This window comes from Gigantopelta aegis, chromosome 4, assembly GCF_016097555.1.
Source record: "Gigantopelta aegis isolate Gae_Host chromosome 4, Gae_host_genome, whole genome shotgun sequence".
Classification (NCBI taxonomy): Eukaryota; Metazoa; Mollusca; class Gastropoda; order Neomphalida; family Peltospiridae; genus Gigantopelta; species Gigantopelta aegis.
In genome coordinates, this window is record NC_054702.1 from 23,904,380 (window position 1) to 23,916,745 (window position 12,366).

The window sequence follows — 12,366 nt, forward strand, 5'->3', positions numbered from 1 at the left end:
TTGAGGAAAACCTTTTATTTTTGTTACTTCAGCCACATTGTACAATGACCTAGAGGTCAAATGAGCGAGTTTGTAATGTAGCTCTGCATGTGACGTCACATCAGTGACATCATAAGTCATATTCTGTTACTATATGTTTATGACTTTGCTTTATCCGTCATCATAATCTGTCAATTAGTGGTTGCAGGATAAATTCTATAAAAGTGTTCTGTTTACTGTTAGATTTCATTATAGTTAACTTTACTTTTAATATTTAAAACATTTTAAAGAGGCCATTTATTATGTTATTATGTGATTATGTTAGTCTTTAATCCCTTAGATAAATTTTAAGGCCAAAATATTGCAGTAGATCTACAAATTTTTATTAATTAGTACTCAAAATGCTTTACCTATTTTTAAATGGATTTTGTATACTCTATATAAAGCATGTTATTGTACTGTGGATATATTGTTCAGTGATAGAAATAAGCAGAATTTTTTACTAGTCCACTGGACAAATACATCTTGAAATTTATTTGTCCGCCAATATTGTCACTTGTCCAAATAGATGGTGTATTTTATTCAAGTACCAGGATGATGTTTGTGATTGCTCAAAATGAAACTGAACTGAACATTTTCACTTGTCCACTGGACAACCACTGAGGCACATTTTGCTTGTCCGAAAGATTTTCACTTGTCAGGACAAACGGACAAGTGCTTATTTTGAACGATGTTGTTTATTTTCAGTTATCGACAGTTGCACGATATCGATCCCATCTAACGACTCAGTTGGCGGTTTTCGTCTGGTGTCATCCAACGTGTGTGGACATCATGGCTTGTGTATCAGTCAACCGAATGGAGGATTCTCGTGTGCCTGTGAATCTGGTTATATGGGAGCTTACTGTCACCAGAGTGAGTACCATCAGTGAAACATTTAAAAACAAACATACACATGCCTTGTTTGTAACAATAATTTAAACATTTTCAAAGCAAAAGCATATATATACATTGTATGCCTTGTTTGTAACAATAATTTAAACATTTTCAAAGCAAAAGCATATATATACATTGTATGCCTTGTTTGTAACAATAATTTAAACATTTTCAAAGCAAAAGCATATATATACATTGTATGCCTTGTTTGTAACAATAATTTAAACATTTTAAAAGCAAAAGCATATATATACATTGTATGCCTTGTTTGTAGAAATAATTTAAACATTTTCAAAGCAAAAGCATATATATACATTGTATGCCTTGTTTGTAGAAATAATTTAAACATTTAAGAAAACAAAAACATGTATATGCCTTGTTTGTAGAAATAATTATCACATTTATAAACAAAAACATGTATATGCCTTGTTTGAAGAAACAATTAAAACATTTTAAAGAGACACTGTGTCTATATGACACAATAGCCGTTGGATCCCAGTCGAGGCATGGGATTTTTAATCCAGATACCGACTCCAAACCCTGAGTGAGTGCTCCGCAAGGCTCAATGGGTAGGTGTAAACCACTTGCACCAACCAGTGTTCCATAACTGGTTCAACAAAGGCCATGGATTGTGCTATCCTGCCTATGGGAAGCGCAAATAAAAGATCCCTTGCTGCTAATCGGAAAGAGTAGCCCATGTAGTGGTGACAGCGGGTTTCCTCTCAAAATCTGTGTGGTCCTTAACCATATGTCTGACGCCATATAACCGTAAATAAAATGTGTTGAGTGCGTCGTTAATTAAAACATTTCTTTCTTTCTTTCTTTCAATAGCCGTTGAGTGTGTATTTTAATAAATGTATTTACTCATTTATTAATAACATATTTCAGATATTGATGACTGTGCCAGCAACCCCTGTCAGAACCAAGGGACGTGTATCGATGGTGTAAACTCTTACCAGTGTATTTGTGCAGAGGGATGGGAGGGAACCCTTTGCAACATAAGTAAGATTCTTAGTGTCATATATAAAATATTAAATGCACTTACATATATATATATATATATATATATATAGGTGTATTAGATGGAAGGGCTGGGCAGTATCTGTACAGTTGTTAAGGGAATATTCTGATATGTGGCATATGAGGGGTTATTGCTTGTGGTGGGATAATACTGCGTTCATTAGAAGTCATGAATATCGTATTTCCCTATTCACAAGTTGTGAAAACCGTTCATTTGGGGAAATAACCTGTGAACACAACTTATGAACTGGGGTAGGATTTTTCTGTCTCAGTCTCCACAACTTTTGGGAAAAACATGGTAGACAAACACAAATCATTTGTGCAATTATGAGTTGGGGTGTGTGAGATTGGGGTGACAGTGCAGATTAAATCACCTGAATGCTCTCCACTTGGTTCTGTCATGTTTACAATTTGGAACTTCTGAATTCATGATATTCACGAATACCAACTGAACATGGCATAATTAATTGCTGGCTAATATTATATTTATGTAACTAATATTTTGACAAATATTTGTGACAATTGACTGTATGGACTCAGGCTTGTGTGATTTTTTTTTACAAATGAGGCTCCTAACAAGAACAATTCATGGATTACTGATGACAAGGTTGTGTCAATCAAAACTACTCCTGTTAATTCTCTTTCTATATTTGTGAGAACATGTGGTTCAGTTTCTGGTACAAACTTTGTAAAGACCAAGAAAGTCGGAGATTTGAAATGTAAATATCAAAACAATTTATAGTTTATTTATATTTGTATGTTATCGGTTTTAATACAAATAATTGTTTGTAAAACTCGTATATCAAGGTTTGTTAAAATTACCCAAGAAATATATGAAAACCATGCACATTTCTTAATGTTAAACTTAAAATAGTCTCAACTTGAAACTATTTTTTGTTAGTTACAACTTACAGTGCCAGTGCTACATGGTAAGCTAGATCACCAAAGCAGTTGTAATAACAATGCAAAATTGTAGCATTATTTTAGCTAATAAGACTTACCTCGGTGGCACAGTGGTTAAGCCATCAGACTACAGGCTGGTAGGTACAGGGCTCAATGGATAGGTGTAAGGCCACTACACCCTCTTCTCTCTCTCACTAACCACTACCCATCTAACAACTAATCCACTGTTCTGGACAGACAGCCCAAATAGCTGAGGTGTGTGCCCAGGACAGCATGCTTGAACCTTAATTGGATATAAGCATGAAAATAAGTTGAAATGAAATAAACTAATAATTTAATAGATTGCACAAATCTGGACTGCTAAATACCTTCACATTAACTCAGCTATTACATACCCTTTGCATTAACTCATCTATTGTTTTATTATTAATAGTTATACATGGTAAATGAAAATTTAATTATTGATCATAATTTAGTTTTATTGTTAATATTATGCAAGATGAATTAATGTTATGGCGATAAAATCAGATATGTAAGATAAATGCAGATATGTAAGATAAAATCAGATATGTAAGATAAATGCAGATATGTAAGATAAATGCAGATATGTAAGTACATTACTTGTTGTATTAAACAGATCGAGATGAGTGTTTCCCCACTCCGTGTCGTAATGGAGGAATTTGCCGAGACTACATTGGGGAGTTTGTGTGTCAGTGTGTTGATGGGTGGAAGGGAAAAACCTGCACACTCAGTAAGTACTTTTCTTTAATGCATGTACTAATTGGGAGATATTTGATATTTGGGAGATATTTGAGTGATAGAACACTCGCATGAGAGATAAAAAGTTTTTTTTGTTCAACATCATCACTAATGCATGCTGATTAATTAATCATCAGCTATTGTAAGTGAAACATTTGGTAGTTTGACATGTTAATCTTCAGAGGACATTTTTCCATTAGCAACAAGAGATCTTTTTATATGCACTTTCCCACTGATACATAACACAGTCATGGGGCATTGGTTGGGATGGAACCCCCACCCCCCCAAAAAAAAATTGTTTTTAAAAATCAGAGAATGAGTTCATTAAAGGGTTTAACCATATGATCAAAGGACTTCAGGCAAGAGCTCTACTCGTCTACCTACCTCTAGTGAGTTAGATCCCACTCTGCACTTGCATGATGTGCGAAAGGTTATTGCAGGGTCGATCACCCTCAGTTAACTCTACCAGCCTCAGTGGCGCAGTGGTTAAGCCATCAGACTACAGGCTGGTAGGGACAGGGTTCGCAGCCCAGTACCAGCTCTAACCCAGATCAAGTTCTTAAAGGAAGGGACAATTAAGGCATTTGACCTGGTATGCATATTCAACGATATATAATGCACATTATTGCTTAATATCAACAAGTATAATTGTATAGTTAATTAATAAAACGGTTAAATGTGACGGCTATTATATATAATGGGCGCAGCCATTTTGTACCATCCCAGTTAATATGCCCTCTGGCGAACTGGTGGTTACAAAATACCTAGCATGTCACGTCAGGAATTAGTCTTCAAACTGAAGAAACAAAACATACCTGATTTTTGCGGATGCATCGCAATATTCTGTAATAATAGCCATCCCAGTAACACAGCAATTATATATCATTTTTAAGACAAAATAAACCACCATTGTTAAAGTGTTGAAATAATTGTATTATGTTTTGTACATAAATTAACCCATATACTGAAATAATAATCGTAGTGTTTTCTTAGTTAATTGGTCTTTTCTTTCCGTGGCCTGTACCTGTGGTTCCTGATTGGCAGGTATATATTTAGACGGTCCCCAGACACCGTATCTAGACACACTAAAATTGCATGCCTCTTTTATTAAGATCACAGGGTATTGTATGATAACCGCACGGACACCTCTCTAATCATAATGAACATTATCAGCAGTCCTGCTTTATTACTGTAAGTAATTCTGTAAAACCCTTGATTAAATAGACTTTCCCATCTAAAATCACAAAATTGACCAGTTATGTAGTCCCAAAGAAAAGAAAATTATCACTTGGGTATCGTGAGTGGTTGTTTTTGCTCGAACGTAGCATACCAATAGGCCTAATAGTGTCTAAAATTACGCGTCTTTCATTTGTTAAAGTGTCAGTATGTGTTGGTGGTCTGGGTATGCATCTTTCGAACACATAAGGCTCTTGTTTCAGTTTACTCTCTCTTTAAGGGCTCAGTGGGTATGTGTAAGGCCACTACACCCTCTTCTCTCTGACTAACCACTAACCAACTCACAACTAACACACTGTCCTGGAAAGACAGCCCAGATAGCTGAGGTGTGTACCCAGGACAGCATGCTTGAACCTTAATTGGTTATAAGCACGAAAATAAGTTGAAATGAACTAAATCAGTGAACCCATTGATGTCTTTCTCTTCCAACCAATGCTGTACGACTCTTATACAAAGGATTGTGGAATGTGCTGTTCTGTCTATGAGAAAGTTCATACAAGAGACCTCTCACTGCTATTAGGCAGGAGTAGCCTGTATTGCAGAAGTGGGTTACCTCTCACTGTATTTATATCAGGCATTGCCATATTTTAAATTGTCATTGTAAGAGATGAAAATAAATGTATAACACAACTAAAATAACACATCTTATCATCCATTAAAGTCTTTTGTAGGAGATATCACTGGCACTATAATTCACGATATCTCCGCAAATTTTAATCACAAGACAATGTTTTGTAACGTCACTGTGTTTGTTACAACTGACATTGTTTACAACTGTCGCAACTGAAAAGAATGATAATAAATGATAAAAAAAATACCCCCCTCGTGTCTTGTGATATCATAATTTATCAGCACTCGTTGATAAAAGTATAAAATCCTCGGCAAGTCTCAGATTTCATACTTTTATCAACTCGTGCTGATAAATTATGATATCACACGACACTCGGGAGTATCCTCTATTTATTTTCATAACTGTCAATAACTTATTTCTTATAAAATGCTATCAAGGTGTGCGACATGTAAATATTATTCATAATTGTACAATCAAGGCAATTTCCGTACATCTGAGATTATATGTACATGTATTTTTTTCTTTTTGCAGGAAACAGCCACTGTAGTGGGTTGACGTGTGGTAATGGAGGAAGCTGCATAGATCTGGGAGACACGTTCACTTGTCAGTGCAGCGATGCCTGGGAAGGAAACACATGTCAACTGCGTAAGACAACATTTAAAAAAACTTTTTTTTTAATTTCAGAATTTTAAATACTAGTAGTTGTTGCTAAATCAATTTTCAAACTGATTAGCACTGTTGTTAATTAATATTTTTAAAATGAAACATTCCTTTCATGAGTGAAGAGAAGACCACTCAGCAAGATGGGAAGTAACTCTAGTATTATTTTTAGCTGTACTTGATTATGAAACTTGGAATTAATTATTTGGTCACATGACTTAAAAGCTGCAGACCCTAGTTTCAACCCCTTTTTAAAATGGAAACTAAGCTTGGTTAATCTACAAATGTGTAACACATTTGGATAAAGTTACAATAGAGTGAAACAAGAATCTATGACACTGAAACAGGGTAATACCTTTAAAATAAACCAGAGTTCGTCTCCATAACTAGTATTTCTCATAGGAACAAGTATTAAAAAAATGATTAATGCATTTCCTGGTATTAGAAACACCAAAAATACTTCGGATGAAGGAATAAAATCTTAAGTAATTTCTAATTTCAATTTTCAATTTTCACTTTAAGCGCAAGAAATACTCGACTGACTCTGTTAATCTGAACATCTCTAGTATTAATCTGAACATCTCTAGTGTTAATCTGAACATCTCTAGTGTTAATCTGAACATCTCTAGTGTTAATCTGAATATCTCTAGTGTTAATCTGAACATCTCTAGTGTTAATCTGAACATCTCTAGTGTTAATCTGAACATCTCTAGTGTTAATCTGAACATCTCTAGTATTAATCTGAATATCTCTAGTTGCATGGTACATGTTGTTTGTTTTTAGGGGCCATCCATGCTTGTGATTCATCTCCATGTAACAATCACGGCACTTGTGTCAACAGTGGTGACAGTTTCACGTGTATCTGTAAGGAAGGATTCGAAGGAACGACGTGTGATGTCAACATTAATGACTGCAATCCATTCCCATGGTAATTAGATACATTTAATTAGTTGTGCTGAACTCTTGATCAGAAAAAATGTATGTGTCATTTTGCCACCTACATTTGAGTGGTTTCAACTTTTTGTGATCTTATTTAACATACCTTCAGTACACCAATTATTTTGCATGTGAGTGATTTTGAGCAGGTGTATTCTTTGTAGCTATGTTTGCAAATATTTAGTTTATAAAAATATGTTTTTAGTTAATGTAAATTAAGGAAGGAAGGAAATGTTTAAATTAACAACGCACTCAATTTATTGTAAATTAAAACCAGAAACATGTTTGCTTGCAGTTACAATGGCGGCAAGTGTATTGATGGAACCAACTGGTATGTCTGTGATTGTGCTGAAGGATTTTCTGGTCCTGATTGCCGAGTCAGTAAGTCTGTTCAACGCACCACTGTACTTGTACACCCACACACACGTACATTCTGTACAGCCAGTACACCACCATACAGTCAGTCAGACCTGTCAACCCTCCCGGATTCCGCGGGAGTCTCCCGGTATTTGATCAAATCTCCTTTCCCCTGTGCGGGAGACAGTTTCTCCTGTTAAATGACATTTTTGTAAGCATAAAAAAAAATCGATCCTCTTTCGTCAAAATAACAGAAGGGAAGTAACTCTGCCTTTTTTTTCTCATTCGAAAAATGTCGACTACTTTCGGTTTCCGAGAATGTAACAGGCCGAATTGTCCCGACTGTTTAATCTTTGCCGAAGTGAGAATTGTGGGATAGCCTATTTATATTGTTAAAAAAGCACATGGAGTTTATAAAATGACGTGTTATTATAATGTTTGTTGTCATCGTAATGGCTACGAAGCGTGTTGCCGCTAATTCAACAGGCTGTGTATTGACATTCAGTGTTGCCATATAAAAAAAAAAAACTATCCAATTTAGTTCTAATAACACCTCTGAATTGTAAAATGTCTTCCCACTGGATTACATAATGCAACTATGACGAATCTGAACTGCCAGACTCACAAGTTGACAGCGATACACACGATGCATGTTAAAATCACATGTCACAGCAAGACAACGAAAAGACCAATTAGCTGTATAAACATACTTGTGTCAGTTAATTTTGTATGTTTGTGCGGTAAAATGTTGGTTATAAGGGTACACTTCAAGAAATTATTTTTGTACAATTAAAAAATGTTGTGTTTCACATTGACATAAAGTTACTCACGGAAATGGGTATAATTCCGGTATATTTCACACGATGTCCGTAATGAGGTTTTACTTATGATTAATGAAAATACAATGTTTATTGCATCATTATAATGATTTTAAATAAGTACCATGCCACCGTTCCTCATTATAGTAAAAACTGAATATTAATTTATAAGATTTATATAAATTTGTTTTTGGTACTTAGGTACACTAACCACAAATGATAATGTAACGCAACCTGTAAGGCTAAGTGTAATACCGTAAATGTACTAATTAATTTATTTTTTTCTTGTTCATGTTCTTAACATTTTTGGATAAAATATATATATTTTTTTTAAATATGTTTTAAATTATAATATTTAAACTTAAAAAAAAAAAAAAATATATATATATATTTTTTTTTTAATGCCAAGATCTAAGGTTAAGAAGTATATATGACATTATAAAGTATTCATATAACTTATTGTAATAATGTTTTTTTTAAATCTTGCGATTTTGGGTTAAATTGTGTGAATTTAAAAAATCTCCTGCTTTTTGACAAAATCTCCTGCTTTTTCAACACACACCTCCTGCTTTCTCTTGACTAAGACCGGCCTCGGTGGCGTCGTGGCAGGCCATCGGTCTACAGGCTGGTAGGTATTGGGTTCGGATCCCAGTCGAGGCATGGGATTTTTAATCCAGATACCGACTCCAAACCCTGAGTGAGTGCTCCGCAAGGCTCAATGGGTAGGTGTAAACCACATGCACCGACCAGTGATCCATAACTGGTTCAACAAAGGCCATGGTTTGTGCTATCCTGCCTGTGGGAAGCGCAAATAAAAGATCCCTTGCTGCCTGTCGTAAAGAAGAGTAGCCTATGTGGCGACAGCGGGTTTCCTCTAAAAACAGTGTCAGAATGACCATATGTTTGACGTCCAATAGCCGATGATAAGATTAAAAATCAATGTGCTCTAGTGGCGTCGTTAAATAAAACAAACTTTACTTTCTCTTGACTAAAGGTTGACAGGTCTGCAGTCAGTACATCACCGTACACTCTGTAAAGCAAGTACACCATTGTACATTCGGTACATCACCATACACTCAGTACATCACTGTACACCCAGTACACCTGCATACACTCTGCACACCACCATACACGCAATACACCACCATACTCTCGGTACAGTCAGTACACAACCATACATTCAGTACACCACCATACACTCTGTACAACCAGTACACCACTGCACTCAGTACACCACCATACACTCTGTACACCACCATATACTCAGTACGCCACCATACACTCAGTACACCACCATATACTCAGTACACCACCATACACTCAGTACACCACCATACACTGTACAACCAGTACACCACTGTAGTCAGTACACCACCATACATTGTATACAGCCAGTAACCACTATAAATGCAATACACCACCATACTCTCAGTACAGTCAGTACACCACCATACATTGTATACAGCCAGTAACCACTATACATGCAATACACCACTATACTCTCAGTACAGTCAGTACACCACCATACATTGTGTACAGCCAGTAACCACTATACATGCAATACACCACCATACTCTCGGTACAGTCAGTACACCACCATACATTGTGTACAGCCAGTAACCACTATACATGCAATACACCACCATACTCTCGGTACAGTCAGTACACCACCATACATTGTGTACAGCCAGTAACCACTATACATGCAATACACCACCATACTCTCGGTACAGTCAGTACACCACCATACATTGTGTACAGCCAGTAACCACTATACATGCAATACACCACCATACTCTCGGTACAGTCAGTACACCACCATACATTGTGTACAGCCAGTAACCACTATACACGCAATACACCACCATACTCTCGGTACAGTCAGTACACCACCATACATTGTGTACAGCCAGTAACCACTATACACGCAATACACCACCATACTCTCGGTACAGTCAGTACACCACCATACATTGTGTACAGCCAGTAACCACTATACATGCAATACACCACCATACTCTCGGTACAGTCAGTACACCACCATACATTGTGTACAGCCAGTAACCACTATACATGCAATACACCACCATACTCTCGGTACAGTCAGTACACCACCATACATTGTGTACAGCCAGTAACCACTATACATGCAATACACCACCATACTCTCGGTACAGTCAGTACACCACCATACATTGTGTACAGCCAGTAACCACTATACATGCAATACACCACCATACTCTCGGTACAGTCAGTACACCACCATACATTGTGTACAGCCAGTAACCACTATACATGCAATACACCACCATACTCTCGGTACAGTCAGTACACCACCATACATTGTGTACAGCCAGTAACCACTATACATGCAATACACCACCATACTCTCGGTACAGTCAGTACACCACCATACATTGTGTACAGCCAGTAACCACTATATGCAATACACCACCATACTCTCGGTACAGTCAGTACACCACCATACATTGTGTACAGCCAGTAACCACTATACATGCAATACACCACCATACTCTCGGTACAGTCAGTACACCACCATACATTGTGTACAGCCAGTAACCACTATACACGCAATACACCACCATACTCTCGGTACAGTCAGTACACCACCATACATTGTGTACAGCCAGTAACCACTATACACGCAATACACCACCATACTCTCGGTACAGTCAGTACACCACCATACATTGTGTACAGCCAGTAACCACTATACACGCAATACACCACCATACTCTCGGTACAGTCAGTACACCACCATACATTGTGTACAGCCAGTAACCACTATACACGCAATACACCACCATACTCTCGGTACAGTCAGTACACCACCATACATTGTGTACAGCCAGTAACCACTATACACGCAATACACCACCATACTCTCGGTACAGTCAGTACACCACCATACATTGTGTACAGCCAGTAACCACTATACACGCAATACACCACCATACTCTCGGTACAGTCAGTACACCACCATACATTGTGTACAGCCAGTAACCACTATACATGCAATACACCACCATACTCTCGGTACAGTCAGTACACCACCATACACTCAGTACACCACCATACACTCTGTACAACCAGTACACCACTGCACTCAGTACAGTCAGTACACGACTGTACACTTGGTACAGCCAGTACACCACTGCATACCACAGTACTGATACACTCTGTCCACCACTGTACTCGGACACCTGGTATGCATCTAATATACAATTATATTTACATTTCTGGTATACCAGTGTACTCACACAAGTAAATAACTGTACACACATGTATGTTGGAGTAGTACATGTAAACTAGTGCACAGCTAACTAACATGATGGGAAGATAAGTACAACATTTAATATTCAAAATATTTAGTAAAATATTTAATATTATAACACATTTGATAATAAAAACATAGCTTTCAAATTTTATTGAAAATTTTATAATGCTTTGCATTATTTTTAACCAGACATCAATGAATGTGCATCGAGTCCGTGTACATACGGTAGTACGTGTATTGATGGAATTGGACAGTTCAAGTGTATTTGTCCTCCTAGTCGTACTGGAGACCGGTGCCAAACAGGTATTGGTATTTTTGTATCACATCAGCATATTGATTTTAAAAACTCATGATGCATGTAATAATTTTAACCTATATGTAATGCATAATTCAAGTCAGTGAGATAATGTTTTGTCTTACCAAAAAAAATTTAAAGTTCATATTTTTTATATTTCAATTTATTTGTTCATTTAAAGTTATAATTTTTGTAGGTATTGGTAACAAAATTTGAATGAATTAGCAAGACTTAATTTAATTACAATTTGGTTTAAGTTTAGTGAAAATTAGGTAAAAAATTTACTTTGGCTTTAACTTTTTAGATTGATTTCATATTTGGTATGGGTTTTCATCAAATGACCGGATATGGTTGTGGTCAATTAAAACCTGATTAAATTTCTTTATTTGCCTTTAACGTGAATCCTTTAATGGCAGCCTTTCATGAATTTATTACAATTGATTAATTTTAGTAATTGGTCAGCTTCCATCACCAAAGTCGTGTGTACACAATCGGCGGATCTACCCAGACAAGACCGTGTGGGAACATGAGTGTAATTCGTGTGTGTGCAACAATGGAAAAGTCACCTGCACAAAGGTAGATATACTGAGAGACTTCTGTT

General features: G+C 36.5%; 1 protein-coding gene across 1 annotated transcript in view; it reads left to right on the top strand.

Moving 5' to 3' along the window:
- Window positions 1-12,366, top strand: part of LOC121370195 (protein jagged-1-like) — a 128,879-nt gene that overhangs the window by 108,738 nt on the left and 7,775 nt on the right. Inside the window, exons 12-19 of the mRNA XM_041495311.1 lie at window positions 727-891; window positions 1,801-1,914; window positions 3,473-3,586; window positions 5,933-6,046; window positions 6,845-6,989; window positions 7,293-7,378; window positions 11,660-11,773; window positions 12,217-12,341. Of these exons, the coding sequence (XP_041351245.1) occupies window positions 727-891; window positions 1,801-1,914; window positions 3,473-3,586; window positions 5,933-6,046; window positions 6,845-6,989; window positions 7,293-7,378; window positions 11,660-11,773; window positions 12,217-12,341 (977 nt within the window). The remainder of the gene's footprint in view (window positions 1-726; window positions 892-1,800; window positions 1,915-3,472; window positions 3,587-5,932; window positions 6,047-6,844; window positions 6,990-7,292; window positions 7,379-11,659; window positions 11,774-12,216; window positions 12,342-12,366) is intronic.